The 25,594-nt window shown below is 41.7% G+C and overlaps 1 protein-coding gene across 5 annotated transcripts in view; it reads left to right on the plus strand.

Moving 5' to 3' along the window:
• Nucleotides 1-25,594, plus strand: part of Vti1a (vesicle transport through interaction with t-SNAREs 1A) — a 318,857-nt gene that overhangs the window by 7,544 nt on the left and 285,719 nt on the right. For all 5 annotated transcript variants that reach the window (XM_036172774.1, XM_036172767.1, XM_036172792.1 and 2 more), the window contains exons 2-3: nt 279-337; nt 7,165-7,275. In XM_036172774.1, the coding sequence (XP_036028667.1) occupies nt 279-337; nt 7,165-7,275 (170 nt within the window). The remainder of the gene's footprint in view (nt 1-278; nt 338-7,164; nt 7,276-25,594) is intronic.

Raw genomic sequence — 25,594 nt, forward strand, 5'->3', positions numbered from 1 at the left:
AGAGCAGTGGTTCTTAACATGTGAGTTGTGACCCCTTAGTGGGGTCACATAACCTTGTCAGAGGGGTCACCTAAGATGATCAGAAAACATAGCTATTTGCATTACAATTCAAAATAGTAACAAAATCACAGTTATGAAGTATAGCGAAAATAATATGGTTGTGGATCCCCACAACATGAGGAACTGTATTAAAGAGTTGCAGCATTAGAAAGGTTGAGAACACTGCATATTCAGTTTATGTTGTATAATCACCATTTCTTTGATATTGCTTGTTTTAGATGAGAAGAAGCAAATGGTTGCCAATGTGGAGAAACAGCTTGAAGAGGCCAGAGAACTGGTGCGTAGTCTTAGGGGTGTATTGAACACAGCCCCTTGAGCCAAACCCCAGAGCCTGCTGTGTGTGCTGTGGACATGCGCGGAGCAATGTGCATATGTGTTCCCACTTCACGGTTCATCCTTTCAGATTAAAGGAGATTTAATCACATCTAGAGATTTTTATTCTTTTTAATAAAGGTGGCTCATTCAATGTCAACCTCTAATTTATATTCCTTCAGAATACACCTCCTAAGAACCACTCTCTTAGTACATGATCTTAGTAGCTAATGTTTGGTAAAGGCACACCACACACTAGGGGAAGTGCATTGTGTTATAATCTTTAACTCTCTTGAACCCCCTGTGGGATAACTTGTCTTTCAAAACTGATGAAGGTCTGAGATTTCCACCAACTTGGAAGCTGAAGAAGCTTGCCAGTCCCTATGGATGTCCACAGAAAATGTGAGATTTCATGTGTGTGTGTGTGTGTGTGTGTACATGTGTACATGCATATGTGTGCACATAAGTACATATTGATGTGGAGGCCAGAAGTTGACATCAGGTGTCTTGTTCAATTTCTCTCCACCTTCTGTTTTGAGGCAAGGTCTCTCCCTAGACCCCAAGCTCACTGTCTCAGCTAGAATGGCTGACCATCGAACTCCAGAGATCCCATGTTTCCTTTCCAAGGACTGAAATGGCAGGCATGCATCTCGCCACAGCCAGCTTCTATGTGATTGTGTGATTAGAACTCAGATCCTCCTACTTGTGTGGCAAGCACTTTGCTGACTGAGCTGTTTGCTGCAGCTCCCAAGAGAGGAGGCTCCCGAGTCAGACCCTGAAGCCTCCTATTACAACAGAACAGCTGCCAGGATGGCAGTGTGGTTGCTTTAGCTCCCTGAGCCCCAGTTTCCACCGAGGAGCTGCACACACTTGCTTCCACTGGGAACACAGAGCCTGGGCAGTAAGCCACATACAGCAGCCTGGAAGCAAGCCTGCTCTTTGTCCCAGGGAGTCGTATTTCATTCTTCAGTTGCTCTGTGTGGACAGACTTTGAGGCATGCTGTGGACAGACTTGTTAGAAAATCACATTCATACACAGAGAACCCTGTAGGAGCATCAGAGAATCATGGTAGAGTGATGTTTAGATTGTTGCCACTACCATTATAGATGAGGACCAAGGCTTAGAAAGGCAGGAAATGTGGGGCCTGAGTGCTCTATAGGCTTTTGTGCTTGGATGTCTTATTCCTACAGTCCTGGCTCATACACTGCCTTTTCATGACGATAAATCCAAGGGAGCAAAAGAGGGAAACGTATTTTGTTCCAGTTTTGGGTGTTGAAAGCAAGTGTTGTAGAAACTGTTGGATAGATTGTTGCTGTATATCATGGGCTGAGTGGCTTGTCTGAGTACTGAGGTCACCCTTTGGTGTTCCTTCCGTACCTGTACTGGTAGACTGAGGGTCATTTTCTGAAGGATTTCCATTAACTGCTATTATTTACTCATAACTCTTGCAACACTACCTTGGTTGTGGCTAGGGGTTCAGGCTTCTTGAGTATTGTTTTTTTCAGAACCTCCTTGGACCCTAAGGTAGTTCAAGGGCATTTGGAATCTCTGGGAAGGCAGAGACTTCTCTAGAGGACAGCTGAAGAACCTGACATTTGGATAATACTTGGTGGTGGAGCCATGTACCAGAGGCAGCAAGCGGATTTGGGGTTTCAAGAAGGAAGTTGTTCCCCATTGCACAGCGTTCTTTTCCTGTGGTCGAAGATCAACGTGACTGGGACCTACAGAGTTGCTCTTCAGTTTTCACTGTCTCTTGTTCTCCTTGTTGTCAGAATGACTGTCTCTGTGCCATGTGACTTGTAGGTGCTGCAGGCTGCTACCACGGTCTCCATCTTCGTTTCCACATCTTCTAATGCCTGTCTTTCTTTATCCTTTTCTCCTTCCTTCTCTTTCTTTTTCTTTTCTGTTTTTGGTGTCGGATCCCCTGGAACTAGAATTACAGACAGTTGTGAGCTGCCACGTGGGTCCTGGGAATTGAACCCAGGTTCTCTGGAAGATCAGCCAGTGCTCTTAACCACTGAGCCATCTCTCCAGCCCCCTTCTCTTTCTTTTAATATTAACTGTTTCTTTCAGTTTCTTGCCTTTCATATGAAGACACTGACTTTAGATGCAAAGCATCCACTCAGTACACTTCTTCCTTCTGGTTAGTGGGATGACTGTAAATGGTACAACCGGTCAGTTGTAATGGGGGTCTTGATCTAGTTTTCCTCTTCAGAACTACTGTTTGTATTTCTTTACCCTCTGGAGACATTTTGTTTACTTGATAATGAGAGAAAGCTGGTCTCTTTAGGATTGAGGTTCTACCATAACTAAGCCCTCATGGAGCTTGCAATACTTTATTATTAGTAATATTAAGATTTGAACCTAAAATAAGCATTTTTGTTTGTTCAAAATGTTCAGAAAGTTGAATTATTTAGTTTTAATGATATCTTAGATTATATGCTATTCTTTTGATGAGGAAACTGACAGAAAAGCTTGATTTTGATTTGACTGCTAGGATGATTTTAGTAGTCTATGGACACTGTGCTTACTGGACTTACCATGTGTTCTACTCTTCAGTGGCTACATGAGTGTTGTGAAAACAGAATGAGTATATGTAGTCCTTATTCTTGATTCTAATAAGACATATTTCACTTTAAAAGAAAGAAATCCTTACAGAGGTCTACGTTCTCCAGTCTTACTCAGCACAGTGCTGGTTGTTCCAGTAGAATGATGTAATGAGAAAGAACTGAAAAGAATACAGCCAGGGAAGGAAGAGGCCAAAGTATCACCCTTTCAAGACGGCACGGTCCTATTTTAAAGATCCTAAAGACTCCTCCAGACAGTGCTTAGATCTGGTGTGCACTTGCAGCCAAGCAGTAGGATACACTATTTCTATGCAAAAGTCAGCAAATAATGAATGAGCTTATCAAGAAGGAGATCAGGAAAAAATTCCCATTCACAATTCTTCAAAAAAGAGAAGAAATAAGAACAAAACTACCAAGGAAATGAGACTCTGTAATGTAAACTTTATGACACTAAAGATGTTGAGAAAGAGAACCAGAAGATGACAAACCTTTCCATGCTTACAGATTGGCAAAATTAATATTACGAAAATGGCATATTACTGCAAATTATCTACATGTTTAGTTTACTCTCCATCAAAACCCCAGCGTCATTCTTCCTAAAGCTAGAAAGAGCAATTCAGAATTCATATGGAAGCACAGAGGATCCCATGTGGCCAAAGGAATCCTAAGCAGAAATACCAGTGCTGGAAACACCATAAGGCCTGACCTCAAATGATACTACAGAGCCATGGAGACTAAGGCAGTGTGGGTACTGGCTTAGAGACAGCCATGGAGACCACTGGAATGGAGCCCAGAAACAAACTCACAAAGCTACAGCCCACCTGCTTTGTTTCACAGCGGTGTCCCAAACATCCATTGCGGAATAGGCAGCCTTACCGCAGACGGTGCTATGAAAACTTCGTTCCTCGTAGAAGAATGAAAGTGTAGGCATCCTTCTCATCCTGCACAGAACCAGTTGAAAATGAACCGGAGACCTCGTGCAAAGCTTGAAACTGCTACAGCAGGCGTATTTATCTTTATTTATGTGTATGTGCGCGCATACACGTTTGTGGTGCTCGCAGAGGCCAGAAGATGGTGTCAGATCACCGGAAGCTGGACTCACAAGAGGCTGCAACGTTACCTGGCAGAGAGTCCAGCAATCAAACTCAGGTTCTCAGCAAGGCAGCCAGTAAGCTCACCTTGAGCCATCTCTCCAGCTCTGAAAAACACTGTAAGATACAGGCCTGAAAAACACTGTAAGATACAAGACCTTTCCTAAAAGGACTCTAACAGAATATAGCTCCAAAGACTGACAGATAAGATTACATGAAAGTGAAAAGCTTCACAGAGCAAAGGAAATAATTACCAAAGTGAAGAGACAACCTATGGGAGAAAAATCTTTGCTAGCTATACTTCAGATGGGGGTGGGGCTTAGTATGTAGGAAATATAAAGAAAGTAAAAACTAGACACAAGAAAACAGATCTTCTAGTCAAAGAAACAGGCTAGTCTACTAGTGTTTCACACCCTTCCCATCAGGGAAGTGCAAACTAAAGCCCTGGAGGTCCCATTTTTCTGTCAGAGTGGCACACATCCAAGGGCGAGGACCAGGGGAGTGGCAGATGCTGGAATCTCAAGAAGAGGCAGGAGGAGCAGAAGTTTAGAGGTCATCTCCTCAGGTGCACAGTAAGTTCAAGGCTAGCCTGGGCTATATTAGAGGAGCAGAAGTTTAGAGGTCATCTCCTCAGGTGCACAGTAAGTTCAAGGCTAGCCTGGGCTATATTAGAGGAGCAGAAGTTTAGAGGTCATCTCCTTGGGTACACAGTAAGTTCAAGGCTAGCCTGGGCTATATTAGACACTGTCTCAAAAAATTAAAAAAACAAATCAAACCAGAAGGTAACCAGTACTGGCAAGGATGTTGGAGAAAGGAATGTGTTCACTGTTGCTGTGAATGAAGACTACAGAGGCAGTATGGGAATCAATATGGAAGGATCTTAAAAAACGTTCCAAGTGGAAATGCCAGATGACAAGTATGCCACTGTTGTGTATATCCAAGGGAACTGCCACGTCCTGCCACAGAGATACTTAGATACCCATGTGTCCACAGTAGATGAGACATGGAAGCTGCCTGAATGTCCACTGACTGATGAATCGATAAAGAACTGTGATGCACACATAATGGAATTGTATTCTCCTGTAAAGATGGAATCATTTGCAGGAAAATGGATGGAACTGGAAACTTAAGTAGAAGAAGACAGATTCAAAAAAACAGAGACTTCTTGTTTTTGCTACACAGATCCTAGATGGACGGAGAAGGTGTGGGGGGTGTGGGGAGGGGGCGCGATAAACTAGGAAGGTGACAGTGAGCAGTGGAGAGTTCTTAAGGGAAGGAGAGAGAAAAAGGGTGATTGAATGCATGTGACATGAGAGAAGAGGAGAAAAATGGGGGAGGAAGCCGAGCAGCCAGAGGGAGACAGGTGGGGCAAATGAGAGCAAAGTGTATGGAAACGCCACAGTGAACCCACTACCTTGTATGCTAACTTCAAAACCAAAACTCAAGGCGGAGACAGTGATGCTGTCGGAGACTAAAGTGCCTTGATAGTGATGATGCCACACAAGCCTGGGGACCCGAGTTTGGAAACCTAGCAGTCATGTAAACAACTGGGCGAGGTTGTGTATGGCTAAACCTGGCACTGGGAGGTCGGGGAAGGGAGATAGGCAGATCCTTGGAGCTGGCCAGCTGTTCTAGCCAACTGGTGAGCAATGGGTTCAGTGAGAGACTCCACCTACTTTTTAGGAAATTTAGCAAAAGAAATATAAAGCATAATGTTAAAATGATTAATAATGACAGTGGAAAAGAAAGTGAAACAAATCCTGCTTTTGGTTATACATTGATAGAATGAGAAGCAAAGTCTCAAAGTGGTCTCACCTACATTCATAGCATTTTCATAAGAGCAGCTAACATGCCACTGATGGGTAAAGAGACACACTAAATGTCTTCTTGGGAAGGGATATTAAGCCTTCACATTTATGATGAGCTATCTCAGTTACTTACACGATCACTGTTTGAAAAGGGCTAATGAAAAGTATCTTCTTTTCTTATAAAAGTACATATCTTAATTACAATTTCCTGTTTGGTCCATCTGTATTCTACTATAGTTGTTCAGTCTCTACCAGTGGACACTAGGTGAGAAGCTTGTGTTGGTCATGATGTGTTGGAATGCTCTCAGAAGCAAAAGCATTGCTATCTTTTTCCGAGGATGTTATTGCCATAGTCTGGGCCAATTTGCTCTCATTCCTGGTCTTTCCTCTTTTAGGGGCGTGTACAAATTAGCTTCCTCTGCTGCCTTGTAGAGTGCTTGCTCTATTTCTATTACTATAGTTACTGTCAACCTAGTGATACAGTGCTTTAAATACATTATAGGAATTACTCAGTCAATTTTCATGACTGTCCTAGGAAAGAGATTATTTTTAGAGGTGAGAAAAGATGAGGCAGAGGGTCATTAAGACCTCCGCTGAAGCCCCATGGCGGGTAAGTAGTAGCCTACAATGTGAACACTGTCTCACTGGGAAGCCTGGACCCTGAACCATTATTGCATGTCTCTCTTGGCACCCATTAAACTCTCATGGGCTGTATCCAATGTATTACAGGGTGACAGATGGCTGAAGCATGCCCTGCTATGATTTCAGTGAGCACGGTGGATCTAACATATTGCTCTATCCTTTTAGCTCCTCATCAGTGTGGTTTTAATGTGTAAGAGTTAGGCTGGTGGCCGAGGTCACATGTTGGTTGTATGTGATTTTCCTAATTAGGAAAGACTTTCTCAAAGAAATTTCCTTAAATGTCCAAGCCAGGCTGCTGCTTCACAGCTGTGCCACAGGAAACAATCTCCCATCTTTCTAGGGAGTCACAGTCAGAAGACCAGATCAGGTTGCACCAAACAATGGACTCTCCAAGGATGTTGAGAACAAATTCAGGAGAGTGTTTTAATTAATGCATGTTTTCACAACAAATTCTCAACAAAGCAAGCAGCTTAGCGCCCGCTGTCATTCTCTAGCTGCTTACTGAGCCAATCAGGATGCAAGCACTAAAGCATTTCCAGTGTTACTTGATCGTGATCAGCCAGCGCCATAGTTCTGCTTCCTCAGCTGCAAACCCAGGGCTTAGAATCTAATCCTTTTAGCGATGACCATTTGGGCCAATAAAGAATGTGCATGTGATTCACCTTTTTCTCTCCCCACTTCAGCTTGAACAGATGGATTTGGAAGTCCGAGAAATTCCACCCCAAAGTCGAGGAATGTACAGCAACAGGATGAGAAGCTACAAGCAAGAAATGGGAAAGCTGGAAACAGATTTTGTGAGTTCGGTTCCACCCTCTGTTATCCTCAGAGTGTGAAGTTGGCACTTGTGATTCATTTCTGTGCTGTTTCCTCCCCATGCCTTAGTCAGCATTAAAGGCACAGTCTCAGAGCTCCTGCAAAAGATGAACACAGATTTGTTTAGGACTTGGAGATGACAGGAATTAGAGGTGGCAAATGATGGGAGTTGGAGGACATGGCTCTCAGCTAGATCCAAGATGCACAGTTCTTGAGTCAGCATAGTACTTCCTAGTATTTAGCATGGTCAGAATTCCTTTCTAGTTCATGGGGCTGAGTAGATGGCTCAATGGGTCAGCTGCCACACAAGCATGAGGGCCGAGTTTGGAAACCCAGCAGTCATGTAAACAACTGGGCAAGGTGGTGCGGTCAGCCTTCTGAATATGCTACAACATTGTGGGCCCTTGAGGAATTAGGCAAAAGGAAACAAGTCACACCCAGAAGACAGATGAGATGTACATCCTCTTGTACAAAATTTCTAGAATGGTCAGACCCAGAAACAGAAAGTAAAACGGCGCTTGCTGGGGACGGGGCAAGGAGAATGGAAAGCTGTTGGACATGTAGACTTTCCATTCTTCAAGAAGTGGAGTTCATGAGATCAGTACTGTGAATTTGTCTAGCCTCTGTTTGCTAGGCACCCAGAAGGACCTACAGTCGTACAGTCTGTGTCCTTTGGATTTCACCACAACTTTAGGGTTCAGATAAAACACTGTGAACGACAAAGAAGTAAAGTGATAACGCAATGGTAACAATTGTTCTTGTGTAGATGGGCATAGCAAACTAGAATTCAATAAACAAATTAAATTTCATATTCTTCACATTTAAAGTAAAAGAACATGCAGGTGAAGAAAGAATTGTCCCTTACCTGTGAGTGACACAGTTACGTTTTGTCACACCAATCTGCTGTGTTTGTGGATCTAGGTAAAGAATTTATAAGGATCCTTCTGTGTCCGACTCCCCCTTAGTTATTTATTTGGAAAGTACACTTCTAGACTGCATTATATCTTCCCACCAGTGGCAGTGGGATTCAGGGAAATGCTTCTGAGCTTGGAAGCATTCTGACTTACATCTTAGTGGAAACTCCCTGAGAAGTAAGATGGCTGCATCGGTCACTGTGTTAGTCAGCCAGGAGAGAGCTGAGAAGTGAGATGGCTGCATTGGTCACTGTGTTAGTCAGCCAGGAGAGAGCTGAGAGGATGCTGAGAGGTGGCAGGGGAGGAGGAGAGGCAGATCTGGCTCAGAGTGGGGAGGACTCAATCTGTGGCTATCAGAACATCATGCTGAAGCAAAACAATTCTTTGTGGTGGCCAGGGTCAAAGAGAGAAAGGAAGTAGCTAGCCACTGTCTCCGTCCCTGTGCAGGATATTCTGCACTTCTGCACTGACCAGCTTCCTTTCACAGGCCCCATTTCCTAAAGACCAGGTGCGCGCCCCCCTCCCCTGCAGCCCACTAAGCCTTAACGTGTGGTCTTTGGGAGGGACATTGAAGTTCCAAACCATAAGTCACTCTGATATAAATGCCTATTTTTAAAAAAGGCACACGCTGGGTGGTGGTGGTGGTAGAGTGGGGCGGGGGGTCTATGATGGTTCCAAATGTCAGTGTTTAGTTCCTATGTTCCACTGGATCAAATCTTCTCCAGCTGCTCTTAGAGAGGCTTACTTCTCATGCAGAAGAAATTTGGGGTAGGAAGAAAATGACACTGATTTGATAATTTGTATCCTATATAGTGCATTAAAAAATAGAACTTGTCAACTCCAATCTATACTTAGAAAATTCTGGCCGGGCCTGTAATCCCAGCACTTGGGAGGCAGAGACAGGCGGATCTCTGTGACTTTGAGGCCAGCCTGGTCTACATGGCAAGATCCAGGACAGGCACCAAAACTACACAGAGAAACCCTGTCTTGAAAAACCAAGAGAGAGAGAGGGAGGGGGAGAGAGAGAGAGAGAGAGAGAGAGAGAGAGAGAGAGAGAGAGAGAGAGAGAGAGAGAGATTCTAAGATTGTTGTCCAGTGATAAATGACAATAACAGTAAAATATCTGTAAGGATTATTCTTAATTCGCTTATCTCATTTTTGTGGAATACTTTTGCAGAAATTTTTTTTTTTTCTTTTGAGTGCTTCCCCAAACACCCAGCAACAAATGTATTATTTAGGAGAGCTGTCTTAACAAAAGGCCACAGTCTGGAGGCCAGAAAAGGTGTGGCAAAGTGACTCCATTGCAAGGCTTCTCTCCTGTTTGTGGATGGCTTCTTCCTGTCCTTACAACATCTCCTGCACACACTAGTAGCCCCGTCGGGATTTAATCACCTCTTGGAAGACCTGTTCTCGGAAGTACCTCTGCATGCTGTGTAATGGGAACTAGGGCTTCGGCATGTAAACCTGGAGATACAGCTCAGCGCAGAACCCGACTTTCATTTCAACCTTTTCATGTTAGATGTTAAATTACCCAGAACCCGGACTTTTTTTCAATGTTTTCGTGTTAGACACTAAATTACCCAGAACCCCGACTTTCATTTCAATATTTTTCCAAGTCCACACTACCACTTTTTTTTAAATACCTAAAAAGCCCCACTTAATTTCTTTTGCCTCTCTCTGGCCCTTCCCTGACTCTGGTGACCACTGTTCTACTTGTGTTTCTATGGATTGACATCTGTTTCCGTAAGTGAGTGAGGACATACAACATTTGTCTTTCTGCTCATCTCCCACTGCTAGCTCATAGTGATTGGCTGTAGACGAATTTCTAAACGGTCTTATTAAATAAGAAACACTGAGCCAAATATAGGGGTGGAAGCGAGCCAAATGTAAGGTTGGAAGCCTTAGAGATCAGGGAAATAATGATAGCCACCAACCTTACCTCTCCAGCTCTGCAGCTACCAAAAAAGGGGCTACTTCCTGTCTAACCTGCACCTTATTGCCTTGCTGTTCTGCTCTCTCATTGGCTCTTAGTCCAGCTACCTCACTTCCTTGTCACTGCCTTGCTATTACCTCCGATCTCCAGGCAAACTTTATTAACATACAAATAAAATATCACATTTCAGCACAAATAAAATATCACCACAGTTGGCAGTTTGTAAAGTTCTTTAGCACACATTCTTTCATCTCATGTTATGGTCTCTAGACAGAATGGTTGTGGATTACTGCTTTCAACATACATCCATAGAACCAAGGAGGTGCAGATGGATTACAGGTGTTCATCAAGTCTTCTTTAGTCCTACTGTATGCTAGGCCCTGTCCTAAGTTCTGGAATACAGCCTGAATTTGGACCAGCATAATGTTGTTGTTTTTGTGGAATTGAAACTCTAATGTGGACCTTGGAGGAGTGAGAAGATGAAAGTACAGGTGTGTCATGTTGCTCTTAGAATTTATGTTGTCAGTATTGTTGTGAGCTTCACTAGGGCCTGAAAAACAAAATGTTTGAAGCAGTTGGTTCAGGAGCTAACAGGTGATAGTAGTTCAGTTCCTGGGAGAGAGCACATGAGGTTAGCATAGAAAGGCCATGATGTCAAAATATTCAAAGAAAATGAACCTGTGAAAGGAGAAAAACAGTGAGCCAGGGGTTGTGTTTTTTCCCCCTTCAAATTTAAGATTGTTTCTTAACAAAACACAATAAATAAACCCCATTGAAATTGTCTTTTTAAAGTTACAAACATGTATAAGATGTTTGGCCAAGACTCAGTAAGTGGCAAGGAATTGGAATGATGTGTGTGGTGAACTGAGAGACTAAAGATCTGTTGAGTGCTTGGAGCGGCTGATATTGCACTGTGATGCTAGCACCATCTTGTGGTTGATTTCTGTAGTTGCATTTTTTTCTTGTTGCAGCGCTGAGCTTCCTTTTAGACTGCACACTCCCCAGCAAGGAGGGTTAGACTGTGATGGAGTTGGAAGTGGCACTCTGTCCCCCAATCTAAGTCCACTCCTCTCCCAGGTCCGGGTGCCAGAATTCTGTCCTTTCCTGTCTGGCAGGCCACATGATGTGATTGTTAGTCTGGCTCCAGAGCCGAGCTGCCTACATCAGAGAGAGGCACTTCTATTGACAGTCTCCACAGTGAGACTGAATGCTCCTAGAAATCCAGCTGCCTGTAGACTGCTGGAGTCGGTCCCTTAGGTCAGGGTTCAAAGGATGGTATGAACAGCTTGAAGCTTTGACTGCTGTTACCTGCACTGTCTCTTTTCACAGGTGACAGACAACTTGAGTATCTGTGGACAGCCTCTACACATCTTTTTTTTTTAAAAGTCTGAGACCAAAGAAGTGTGAATGAGAAAGAGGAATTTAATTTTTGTTGTTGTTTTTTGTCAAAAGGTGAAGAACTTGATGCTTCTGTTTACATTCTATCTTCCTTGTACTTGTGGCTGCCTGAGATAACCTTTATGGGAACTGTAGGAAACATTCAAAGCATATTTAGAACTGTGGCTGGTCTCAGCTTTAATATGTAGCAACTATCATATACTTGAAACTTCTTGCAGGAACATACATGTATTCTAACAAGAAATACAGGAGCTAATGTGATGGTGAACATTACATTTAAAGTGTAGACTTACTAGACTTGAGAGACCAAAAAGCAAAACATGCCTGTGACATGTAGGCCCCTAACTTGTACAGGCCTGTACCCTAGCAGCCCACTTCCCATTTTCCCCCAGACATTGAAGACTGTTTTTAAATTGACTGATGTGTTGAAATTTGCCGTTTGAAGTAGGTCCTAAGACTGCTCTGCTTGCTTTTGTAATCAAACTTGCTCACTCTGTGAGAAGATGACTGGGACAACTGCAAGACATGTGTTAAAGTCAGACTCTGCCTACACAGATGGAATACATAGAATCTTGTGGGTTTGCCTTGATACGCATACGGCTAATGTGCTTAGGGGCTATGTCTCAGGAGTGCTCCCATGTGCAGTCCTGGCCTTACATTGGATGCCAGTACCTAAATAAAAAGCCTCTTTGTATTAAAGTATATCTGTGGTCATGGTGAATCTCTGAGTGACCCCAGGCCAGTAACACAAGACTGGACAGGACCGTCTGAACAAAGAACCTCCCCTTCACCGTGTACACATAACATGTCTGCTGTTTACAAAGATTATACTTCTTCATTCTGTATAAAAATAGCAAAGCATTCCAAAAGATTTTGAAAAGCAAAGAAAAGTAGACAGAAGAACAAAATCACCTTAGACCTATTGCTCCAGGAGGGTCAGCTTTTACATTTTGGATGGTTGTTTTCCAATTTCTACTTTCCTTTGCATAACTTTGCATAATAATGCTATCACATCATCCACATTTAAAACATATATGTTTTAATGTTTACATTTTTGATATCTATAAATTCTAGATCATTTTAACAGGAGCATGTTATTTATTCAATGATGTTAACTTTAGTTGAATACCTGTATATTTCTATTTATTTCCTTCACAACTTATTGTACTGCAGTGAATATATTCGAATGGGCTTTTAATCAGGATCATTTCTAAGAAGGCACATTAGTAAAGAGTATCCAGTTTTGCAGTTCTTAATACCACTTGGCAAGTTTGTGTTCTGAACCCTTCGAACGCTTCTATTGTAGACCATCAGATCATTTCTGTTCTGTTTCTCCTCTATGTTAAAATGTGCTTCAAGAAAGACCAACCATCGGTAGACTGGGGCTGAACATTTAACATGTATTGTTCATTGAACTCTCAAACATTGTAGGAGAAAGAGACTGTGACTTTGGGGTTTCACAGACTCCAGAGTGCAATGCCACTGGAATTCTTTTCTAAGGTACCCCCTTTAGGGAGACACACCTTAGTGTTGACAAGGCTAGCAGACGTGTGTGGTTCCCAGAGCTGATTGAACTTTGAACTCATTTTACATTTTCAATATTTCTTAATCAGAAACTGTCGACTGTGTTTTTTAGCATTTGTACATGCTTGTGACCTTTCAGGGGAAAGGCAGTGGTCTATTTAGATCTCACACACATGTGTGCACACATCCTTCTCCTTGAGAAGAGGATTTTGTCAGTCCCACAAGGGAAAATGATTAGAAAGCTGTCATGCAACTAGCCGTCTTTGATTGTAGGATTCTTGTTTAGACTCTTAACCTTGGTAACTCTGCTTAGAGAGCCTTGATGATTTCAAAGACGAACACAGAAAGTGAACCAGCATGGTAGGAAGACACCAAAAGCCTGCTTTCAATTGGAGTTACTGCCCTCTGTGAGGCAGGCCACACCCTTTGTTGCTCTGTTTTCCCACCAAGAGGATGGAAGGCTCATGCTCTTGAGCCCACCCCATCATGTGTGCTTGAGGGAAGTAGGTCCTGAGCTAAGCATTGGAAGTGTTTGCTTGTTGGACTTACCTGCTGCTAACTTTGAGGTTGGCCTCAATAGATTTTCTTCATCTATGAAGCTTTAATATTTTCCCAGTGTGAGTGATTTTAAGACAACCACCTCAGTCTTGAGACTGTTGACTTTAGGTGCTGTAGGCTTTTATGACCTGTGAAAATAACTTCCATATTCACTGAAGCCATGGCACAGGTCACATGTGCCCTGGTACAGATATGTGTATACCCACATATGCATCCTGTGTAAACTCTTCTTTCTGTGGTGTTAGAGTCTGAGATGGGCTTTGCTGTTTAAATGAAATTTTTCCTTATGCAACAATGCTTTCTTTAAAAAATTTTGAAATTATGGTGTCATTTAATCATTTTATTTATTAAAGGAACCCATTTTTATTTAGGCTTTATAATGTTTTGATTTTTCTATGTAGCTAAAGTATGTATTTTTCAGAGAAAATGCTAAATTGATGTGTGTGTGAATGTGTGTATGTGTGTGTACATGTGTATGGTGTATTGGTTTTAGAAGTCTTCTCAGTTATCCTTTTTAATGACAAGCTACTTTTAACTTTTTTGATGTTTACTTGTATTCGTGATCTCACTAGAAAATAAGAGAATTTTTTTTTTTTCAAAAAAAGTTTGCAAGATTAACTGTAAGCCTGTGACAGAGTTGGTTTTCTCACTAGTCACTAGGTGGCGCTGTTTGTTTGCAGAGTGCCATTAAAAAAAAGGAAGGAAAAAAAAAGGGAAGCATCTATGGTAGTAACAGAAATTACTGCCTCATGAATAAAATATTTCTGATGGGATTTGCATTTCTATATTGGCTGAAGACACTGTGTTGAATGTTTTATTAACCAGCCCAGTGCAACTGTCAGCCTATTAAAGAGAGCCAATGGTCCCTGTTTAGATAAATAAACTAAATAAATCCAATTCGTCAAATTGTGTTCCTGGCTGTTTATTTTACATTCTTTTGATGTACAGTTTATTTTAAGTTAAAGCCACATTGGTTTAAAAATTAATGGGAAAATGTTATTTGGTGTTTGGAACATGAGGAAGTTAATTGCCATAGTCAAAAAGCCATCTCTGTCCTAATGTGAAATTGTTTGCTCATAAACAGTAAACTTTTCACCAGTTGCTTACAAACTGTGTCGTGGTCAGAAGTCATCTGATTGATGTTCTGTAACCGATGGCCAGAGACCGCCATCCCCGTCACATACCGCTTAGTTTCCCTGGCATCAACCTCGTACTCTTTTCACTTGGTTCCCATGGCATCCTGCTCCTTTCTCAGGTGTGACCCTTAATTCCTTGGACAAAGCAGCAGCTAATTCATTTCTAAGTGAAATGTCTTTTATGAATGTGCTTTCCTGGTGCACTTCAAACCTTAAAGGTGAGAGGAGGGTAGTGTGGGAGTGACATTTGTGAAGAGACTCCATAACAAACCAGTTCCCATCTGTTCATTGCCCTCCTAAAGTTGATGCTCAAGGGAAATTCATGGCTGTATAATATAGCACTACCAACTGAACTAGATATTTCATACTTAGGCCCTAGGGCTACAACAATATTTGAATAAAACACGTCAATTTTGTGCTTTGCCAAACTAAAATAAGTTGGTAACTTGAAATGATAGATAATGGTTCTGACGTCTCATTTCTTTTTCCATGAGTCCTCAGTTGCATTTTATGCTATTCTTACTGTCTTTTATCCACTTCTGCATTGGTGAGGTTCAGAGCAGAGCTCAAAGTGGGTTAGGCACTTTTGACTTTGCACACAGCTTTTCAGGGCATTCAGCTGGTGGTGATGGGATTGTGCCAGATCTGATCTCCAGGGTGAGGTTTTCAAGCTGTGCAATAGTAGTTGAAGACATGTGCTCTGTCAGCTATTTTAAGCTTTCTTGTACAAGAAGTTAAAGTAAGGCTCAGATGGACTTTGCCAGACTTTGCTGTTGATTTTAAGTTAGTATAAACCTGGCAGGCGCTGGGCCATGTGTAAAAATAGTTTCATTTTTGTTTGTTATTTTGCTTGAATCTGTGTCCTTCCGAGGCTGAAAAAAATCATTTAAGGATATAAGAAAATTTAAAATATGGAGTCAAATTGCTTTAAATTTTTTTTTGCCTTGCTTTTTAAGAAATTAGATAAGGGAGTTAAGTGCTCAACTGTCTCTGAAGTGCCCAAGTGTTGCCACAATAGGACACCAGGGACAGAGACGTCACTTCCCCAGTCCTATCAGACCAAGCTACTAGAGCGTGCTTGACCTGGAAGACTAAGGAAACAGTCTACTTGTCACCCCACTCACTGTTGAACACCCCAGAAGAACGCTCTCTCTCAGAGCTGGAGCCCAGCTGTGGAAATGGAGAGCTCTAATATTGGTAATGACAGAATTGGAATTCATCCCTAAGATGAGGAGAGGGGATCCAGTTATCCTTTGGAAAGTCACGTTGCCCATCCTTAGCCTTGCTGTAAAGCATCTAATTTATATAATTAAACAAGTTTCTTAAAATGACTTCCTGTGAGTCAAAACAAAGATTCCCCACCCCCCTTTCTTTGTTTGCTCTGAAGTTTTCCTTGGACACTTTTATGACTGGCCATTGCCTCTTCACATACTCACCAGCTAACAATTGTTGTTTTTTCTTCTTTTAGATATTTTTGCATTGCGTATACTCATTGTACGTTTTTAACCCCGGTGCATATTGTGTGTGGAGCACACCCCCACAGTCTTCCACGTTGCTCACTGTGCTCTTGCCTAATTGACAAATACATTTCAGCTGAAGGGAGAGTACAGTTGTCTTATTCATGGTTACATGATACTTAAACTAAACAGGGAGAAGAAAGTTTTCATTTCAGTTAGAAACCTGCAGGTTGATAATTGTTATTTTAGTGAGGCTTAAACGTTCCTTCCTTTGCCTTATTGAAGGAATGTGGCTCAGGGTTAGTCACTGCAAATACTGTCTGATCCAGGGATTCTATTCAAAGGCTTTATTTACACTCCAAAAATATCAGATAAATATTGTTGCAGGTTTGCTCGAAGTAGTTAATACTTTTTTTTATATTATATGTAAGCTAAATTTGGTCATGGATCACGTTTCTAAGACACGCGTGGGAAATAGTGAGAAGACCCAGAGCCTGTGGTCCCGAGCCCTCCTGCATGTGTATCTCTGTACTGTGCTATACCCCTCTGATAGGAACCTTTGAAGGCTGCCCACAGAAGGGGGAAGGATGAATGCCAATAGGGTCATAAATAGGGAACCACTTGGAGAGCTGCATTAAGTTTTAGTTGGCAACTTTGCTGTGTATAGACAATAATCCTGTAATTACAGAATTAAAAGGTTAAAGTATCTCAAGGTCAGAAGATCCTTGAAAATCCTAAAATACGTAAGCCGTCTTCCTTGGGGCTCCAGGAGCAAGCTGCAGGAGCTTACACAAAGGGCTGAGACGTGAAGTCCTCCATTGCATTCTCAGGCATGACCTTCGTACTTGCATAGCTTTGTGTGCCAGTACATCTTGTTTTTTAAAAGACATCTTAGAAATTAAGCTATGGTAACAGAAAGCAAGTTTTCTCCTTGACCTTGTGGGAGTAGAGACAGAAATAAAGGTAGAGGAATTATGATATTATATATTCTATGTCATTTTATCATATGCATTTATTACTATTTAGAGTTGTCTTTGTACTGAGTTTTCATCTGGAGTTCAAAATACACATGCAATGTCTTTGGCTTTCTTTCATATGCTTTCTCCAGTTTCTAATAACTAACAGTTCCCAGAAACCATTAGAAGTCACCATTATGACTAGAGGCAGAGAAAGTCTGTAGTTTCTCCTAAATGTTGTCATTAACATGAGGAGAGTTCGTGGTAGCATGCCCAAGCCAACAACCAAATAGCCTAGTAGTTTAAAAGCCCTAGAATTTCCCATCTATTGAGAAATTGGTCTGAAACATAGAAATAACATGGTGGAAAGCGAATGACTTGAGTCCAGTTCCTACCAGCAAAACACGTATGTCAAGGGAAAGAGCAAAGCTGGGAGCCAAATAAGGGAACTTCCAAGGTGGTGACGTTTTGTTGCTTCCTTGGACTGAGTTTTAGATTTGGTACTTCTCAGCAGTTTGCTGTTGTTGATTTGGATGTGTGATCCTGGGAATTAAACCTATGGCCTCACAGGTTTAAGACAAGCACTTAGCCACTGATCTATACCCTCAACCCCAAATTTGCATATTTTCCTACTTATTATAACCTTACTAATTGCAGACCTATAGTAAACAGAATTATGGAGGAGTCATTGGAGTGGTGTGTGGAAATAGGGAGAGGTATCCAACCATGGTGTGAATATTGTGGATGACCGTAGATGGAAGGGCTTGGAGAGAGATGCCTTGTGGGAGCTGATATCCAAATTGAAACTTGAAATAAGGAGGGATTTCAGAGAAGAACATAGTCATATTGAATGGCCAGACCAAAGGCAGGTGGGAAACTGCAGGATGGGTTGGAAGGTCAGCAGGGTGAGGGTGACACAAATTTGGAGCTGGTTGAAATTTTTCCATGCACAAAATATGAAGCCAGAGCTCTGGTCTCCAGCCTTTGTTGTACATTGGAATCTGGGTATCTTTAAACGTTGTTGATGCCAGATGGACTTCCACTCACACACTTAGGACTATCGGTATGGGTGTGATTTGGGCATCAGAGTGGTGTTTTAGTGCAGTTCCTCAAGTGACTCTCTGTACATTTGAATGTGGGAACTGATAGCTGGTGTGGGAAACTAAGCCAGAGAGGTGGGCAAAGCCCTGTTTGTTAGGCTGAACAACCCAGCCCTGACTCCATTTTGATTAGGAGCTACTAATGGGTCCCATGTGCTGGTGGCACACTAGCTTTGCACCTAAAACTGCAGTTTTTTCTTCCTTGCGAGTTAGAGTTCTGTTTAATTTAATTTTTTTCTGCTTTCAAATCCCTAAAATGATTTTAAAGTAAAATTTTAATTCAGCAAAATCTCTTATCTTACAATAACATGTGTATCAAATTGCCTTAAAATTAATTTCCTTTTGGTATACTTAGGTTTTATGATAGTCTTTACTTGGAGGAAACGAAGAAGATGCATACATAATTTTTCTCTGTAGGTGGCAAAACGAATTTTAAATTCTCACTTGAGCTTAGAAGAAAACAAAAGCAAGCTGTGAGCTTTAGTTAGTACTGATTTGTGGCTTGACCTCAAGCCTAAGTCAGTGCCAATAGAGCGTCTTCACGTGCATGTTTCCACTTTGAAAGTCGCTGTTTCAGAAGCATTGAATCAGACGTAAAGTCTGAAAGTGAAATACAAGAGTCCGTGTAAATGTGTGCTTTTTCTGGATTTAGAGGACAAACTGCGTATTATACACAGATGCATTCTTGAAAACATACTCTTACACACACTTTTTTTTTTTTTTACTCTGTGAACTCTTGAAAGATAGATTGTAACTTAATTTTGTCCAGAAATGGCTAGTAATCTCTATCGAGAGAGAAGTACAGATGTGATGGATAAACGGGATTCTGTTGTGGCCAGCGTCTTCACTGATCTCAACAGAACCGCTCTTTGCTTCCCCTGTGTCTGTTTGCTCTTGGCAGAAAGCCAAAGGAATTTGGAATAGAAGGAAAATGAAAATCTCCTTGGTTCCAAATGATGACAGTTGTGTACTGGTATGGGGAAAGTTACTTGCAGCCTAGTAACAGAATTATTAGAAGATTGCTTGTTTGGGGAGAAACTGGAAGTTCTCTATATAGCAAGGTTGGGAAAATTTTTAATTTTATACTACCCAAAGCTTATGATTGCGATTTAAATCATCAAATGGCATGATTCAGTGGTTCTCAACCTTCCTAATGCTGCAACCCTTTAATACAGTTCCTCATGTTGTGGTGACCCCCCCCCACCATAAAATCATTGTCATGACTACTTCATTACTGTAATTTTGCTACTGAATTGTAATGTTAAATGTTTGTATTTTCTGATGGTCTTAGGTGACCCCTCTGAAAGGGTCATTGGATCCCAAAAGGGTTGGCAACTCACAGATTGAAAACTGCTGATATAATAGTTAAATTTTCAACTGTGAAAAATTTAAAACTACTTCTGAGTAGAATTTAGTTAAAAATACTCAGGTTGGAAAAATACTACCATTTGTCTTTTTAAAAAGCGCTATTTTAAAATCTATGATTTTACACCAAATTAATTATTTTTCTAGTTTTTAAACTATGTTATATTTACTGAAGCATTTTGCCTTACTTTGTTGTCATAGAGATCTCTTCAGGAAAGTATATGATTTCAAAGTATTTTTTATCATTAAATTGACCTCTTTTGAGTTATTTGTTATCCACTCCGCTGGACCCTACAGAAGTATGCCTGTGTGTCAGAAAGACACACTTGGGGGAAGTCATTGCCAGTGCATTTCCTGTCTGAAAGGGATTTCTGCCTTCTAACAGTGTTCAGAAACTGTCTACTCAGTAAAATTGGGCTTTCTGACTGGAGCAGAAAATGGCCATAGGTGGCACTGTGACTCCCACTGATATTTAAAATATGCCATGTTGTGGCATTTTGATATAGAAATTTCCAAGACCAAATTCATCTAAGGTAAACCCCTTTGCACTAAGAATTTACTTTTCACTCTGCACAGTTTATTTAAACCCAGAACAATTAAAGTGCTCTCTGCATTTCAAAAAGCTTCAGTTAGGAAACGCTGTCAGGCAACACACTGCTCAAAGCTGTCTGTCTTGAGATCTTGACAGTGTCTTTGGAAATTGGGTCTGTTTTCACACATCTCTGCAAAACCTTTTCTACAGGGGTAACACTTCAAATGCAAAAATTAAAGTGTGGCACCCTCCCCCATTCCCCTTGTCTCTCCAGAACTATCACCAAGACCTAGCTACCAAATGAAAGCATTTTGTCTTCTGGAGTTCTGTCATGCCTAAGTAACTGTACAGGTGAATGACAAGAGGTACCAGGCACAGGCGGAAGAATTCAGGAACAAAGTGGGAGTAGATGTAAGCAAGAGCCTTAGAGAAAGGGGACCCAGTTCCTTCAGAGTGAGGGTGCTGTGACTCTAGTCCCCATGGCAGTATGTGTGTTCGGCAGCCTGCCTGCTCCTGCTCTATCTCATGTTTCCCAGGGCCTTGGGGAATCTAAGCAGTTCGAAGAAATACCTCCAAATACATATGGATATTGTCACTAAGTGAAAATTTGCCTAAAGAAATTACCTAAAGAATTTCATCAGTTAGTATAAAGACTTACTCCACTTCCACATTGCTGTCATGTTTAGATACTCACAAACCTATCCGGCAGGGAAGACTAACTCAGCTATTTTCTTGTACTCTATGTTGTAAACTGGGATATTGGGTGCATTCCTACCTGGATGGTAATGCTTTGGTAGGAATAAGATGGTTCCCTTTTAGGGCAGAAGGAGGTATGCTCTCTCTTAATTGAATAATAGTGGTAATAGGCATTCTCCTAGGTCTAGAACAGGATCCTTAGCCTAGGTACTGTGGGAATTTGGAATGGACCATTCTTGGCTGGAGAATGTGACCACAGGAGGGTGTTGATCAGCACATCAGCCTCTACCAGCAGCCACCCCTTGTTCTTCAGCTGTGACCATCAGAAGAAGGTTGGTGGATATTTCAGATGTTTCTTTGCATATAAACTTATCCATATTTAAGGGCTATTTGATTTGAATGGTTTCTGACAGTTTCCAAAGGGGAGGGAACATGTGAATTAAATTATGGGCCCCTGACAGACTAGATGTGTGTCATTTATTCTTCAGCCATTTATAATTAAGATATAAGATATGGAAAACTAAGAGGTTTTCCCTAAGTTCTCGCAGTCTGGATCCACAGCTAGTGAACTTTAAAGCTATGAAGTTCTACTTCTCTGTAGCATCTGTCTTTAAAGAGTTCTGTAGTCTCTTAGAGCCAGGATATAGAGTTGAAAGATGGTTGTCCATTAACCAGCCCGTGTGTGTTTAACACAAGCTGTGAGCCATGAGAGGCACTGGACGGACCCTGGAGTCCTGGCTGTGAGCACCAGCTCCGATGCTAACGAAGCAGATGAGTGCTGTCGGGCAAGTCACTGGGCCTCAGTGTGCTCAACTCAGAGTGCCAGGCCAATCTCCATGCTCTGTGAGGGCAGCCGGCTCTGTGCACAGTGGTCCAGCAGTGGAATGCTTGGTCTTTCAAGATTGCTGGTAGTTTTCCTGGAGCTTTTACCATTGTTCTGCAGGCCGTTTAGATAATTAGTATGCTTTGGAACCTTTGGCTTAACTTAATCTATTAATCTCATATTGATATGTCTTCATTTTCACAATCCCTAGACCATTATTCACCTCCTTTGTGGAGTCATTTCTAATTATCTTTCCTGTCATGATGGATTTCCTTTACTCTTCGCTCACCTTGGTTCTGTATCTGTAACCTGTGCTAACTCACACACCGTATCTGTGGCAGAGCCAAGATGATTTTCACTTTCCACTTGCTTGCATTTTCTTACTCCAGACAATTACAGATCTTCACAAGAAGGGAGTGCGTCTTCTGTATGTCTTACAGGTATTTAATAAATATGGGACAGAGCAGACAATCAATGGATGCCTATGACCCAGAATTTATCATCTTAAGGAAAACCGTGTTTGAAAAGAAACTCATATGGCAGGGACAGGTACAAGGTGACATTCAAGATTTCCAGTGAGAAAGTCATATGTAACTTGAGTTGTTCCCTGAACACAGTTTCTATTAAATAGCACTGGAACGTGCTTGTTACAGGGAGCATTTTCTCCCTGCTGACTGATTTTTAATCTCCCAGACCAGGATGCTTTAAGAATGAGGACTCTGGGCTAGAGAGATGACTCAACATTTAAGAGCACTTGGTGCTCTTGAAGAGGGCTCAGGTTCAGTTCTCAGCACCCGCATGGAGGTTCACAGCCATCCACAACTCCAGTTCCAGGGAATCCAGTGCCCTCTTCTGACCTCTGTGGGTATCAAGCATTCACATGAATCCCAGCTTCTCTTGAGACTAAGGTAGGAGAATCACAAGTTCAAGTCCTACCTGGACTACAGACTGAGTTCAAGGCATGGTCTATTTCACAAGATCCTGTCTCAAAAATGAAAAATAGTGTATAATAATAAAGGACAGGATGTATAGTGTCAGTGGTAGAGTTCTTGCCTAATGTGTAGGAGATCCAAGGTTATACCACAAAAATACTCGCTCATTATACACACAACCAAAAGCAAATTGTGTGAAGTTTTATAAATGAATAGGATATCAAGTCTGATATTCTACAAATTTGAAATTGTTGGATTAGCTATTGGTACAGGAGGAGAGACAAGTTGGGCTAGCTTATGGAACCAGTGTAAAGGTTTCCTAAGTTGAGTAAACATCTTGATTCTTGGTTACAAAACAGGAGTTTGCTATAGCCCGTATCAACTAAAACCAGAGCTGTAGGCTTTTGCTGTGGGAGTGTGGCTGTCTTATTGAGCTGGCCTGTAGCTGAGCAAGCGTTTGAAAGTGACATTGACTGACTTGACTGCAGTATTCTTTTCACCATACTATTTCCTTGTCTATAACGTGGATATCTCACAATGACCCAAACTGTAATCCAGGGGAAACTTTGCCTTCCTCTCATTTCTCTAGTCTTCACTTTTTATTGGTTCAAGATCTTTGGGGTCTTAGGCTTTAGAAATCTTAGGACCACCAACTTAAGAATGACTATGTGCTTTAGCTTCCAGACCCTAGAAGTATATCATGAAAGGAGAGGATCAGGGAACCCAAGACGTAGTCATCCCAGAGGTTACCAGATTCACTGCAGTGTTTTATTTCATCTGTAAACAAAGCTTTTTAGTTCAAAGTAAGAAAGGATAATGGCCAGTTCTCTGGTGGTGTTGTTCCCTACTGAACTTAGACCTCACTGTCTCATTGGTCCTCCGTCTAAATAGTAGTGAGTGGTTAGGCTACACCACTAGCTTTTAGGCTTGATTGGATATCAGAATCCCAGCAGGGGCTTACCAATTAACACATAGACCTGGGTCTATGGGCCTACCCTACAGTTTCCAATTTGGAAGGACCTGGAGTGTCCCAGGAAGGACTTGGATCATGAAGTTTTGAAGGGATCCAGGTGGGTGCTGAAGCCCCTGTCATAGCACCATACTTTGAGAACCACTAGAGTAGATGATCCCCAGATTCTCCTGAGTTCTGATGCTTTATGACTCACATGATCCAGTCTCCTGAAGGGCTCATCAGAATGTGTCTCTGTGTCTTCACTTTGAGGGCATCATCTGTGGGAGTTTGAGAAATGTCCCCCACCAGCTAATGTATTTGAACACTTGTTCTCCAGCTGGGGCACTGTTCGGGAGGTGGAACCTCACTGGAGGAATGTGTCATGGGGGTGGGCTTTGACAGTTCCTAGCTGTAGCAGGAATCTTAAAAGTTCTTATTAATAAAATCAACCCTGAGGCCAGTTATTGGGGTGAATGCTGGAAGATCAGAGAGACAGAACAAGCCACAGCTACCTCATCTCGCCAGTTCCTCAGCTGATCCTGTTTCCTCAGATTGGAAACTTCTGTGTCCTCATCCCAATGGCTCTCAGCCGAACTGTGCTGCTCAAAGCCTAAAAGCTTAACCAGCCAAATGCTGCTAGTTTCTGGTCTCCACGCCTTATATATCTTTCAGCTTTGTGCCATCATTCCCTGGGATTAAAGGTGTGAGTCACCATGCTTGGATGTATCCTTGAACACACAGAGATTCAGGTAGATCTCTGCCTCTGGAATGCTAGGATTAAAGGCGTGTGCTACCCCTGCCTATCCTCTATGTTTAATATTGTGGCCAGTTTATTAACGTGCACAATATTTTGGGGAACACAATACCACCACACCTAGCTTCCCCTGCTGCCAGTTCCCTCTTTCTGCTACATGTTTGTGGTTGAAAGTGTGGTCTCCCCACCTCCTCTGGCTGTCCACTGTCATGCCTTCCTTGCCATTAGTGACTCCCTGTCTGAAACCAAAGGCCAAATAACTCCTCTTAGAAGTTGCCTTGGTCATGGTGTTTTATCTCAGCAACAGAAAGTCACTGATACACCATCCTTGGATTTCTGCTATCTGATTTTGCTTGGTACCTTTTCAAACACAGTGTAAGGTCCTTTCTCCTAAAAGTTCCCCACCCCCACAGCTCCTTCCTTGTGTACTCCTAAACAAGATGTTTGTGAAAGGAATGTTAGCAAAATACATCTCCAGAACTGCTCTTTGGGGAAATTTAAATGAAAATTTAAAATACTAGCAAGAATGCCAACAATAAAAATTCCTTGATTAGCTTTAGGCATCTTTACATTGGGATGACTAATAAAAGGTTGTGGTAATTAGAAGTAATTTGTTAGAAACCTGAATACCATAGTTTTTCTCTCTTAGATTAAAACTCAGTTCCCAGCTGGATGCTTATAAGTGCAGGAAATGTAATTGTCAGATGATTAATTGCAAAAGATAGATAATTAGAGTTCATGTTCTGTGTCAAATACGGGTAAGCGAGAGGTTGACTACTCAGCGGAAGAGAGCCACTGAGATTGGGCTGTGGCTTGTGGCACGAGGTGGAGGATTTACCTTTCCACCCTGTTTCCAGAAGGGCACTTGCCCTTTCCATTCCATTCCCAGCCAGTTCCTCTCCATAAAGTTCCCACTGTTTCAAATTAGGCTCTGAAAATTGAGCTGCTGCCCAGACTACCTTCCTAATGTTAAATAAAGGATTTGTATACAGCCTTTACTAGTACTTAAACAAAAGTCTTCACTGAGCCTATGTGAACTATTTTTCTTTTGATTGACATAACCTATTTTTATTTCATAATTTTCAAGAGCTAAATCTTAGATCCTTTAGCCTTCGTGTACTTGGTTCCTGGAAAGTTAAGTATTTTCATCATAAATCACTGGCTCCCAGACAGAATCATTTGTTGCCTTTTAAAATAAATATATTAATGGTGTTTTTTTTTTTTAATCAATTAGAGAAATTAATGACACGAGGATAAACAAACAAACTCT

The sequence above is a fragment of the Onychomys torridus genome, chromosome 1 (assembly GCF_903995425.1).
Source record: "Onychomys torridus chromosome 1, mOncTor1.1, whole genome shotgun sequence".
NCBI lineage: Eukaryota > Metazoa > Chordata > Mammalia > Rodentia > Cricetidae > Onychomys > Onychomys torridus.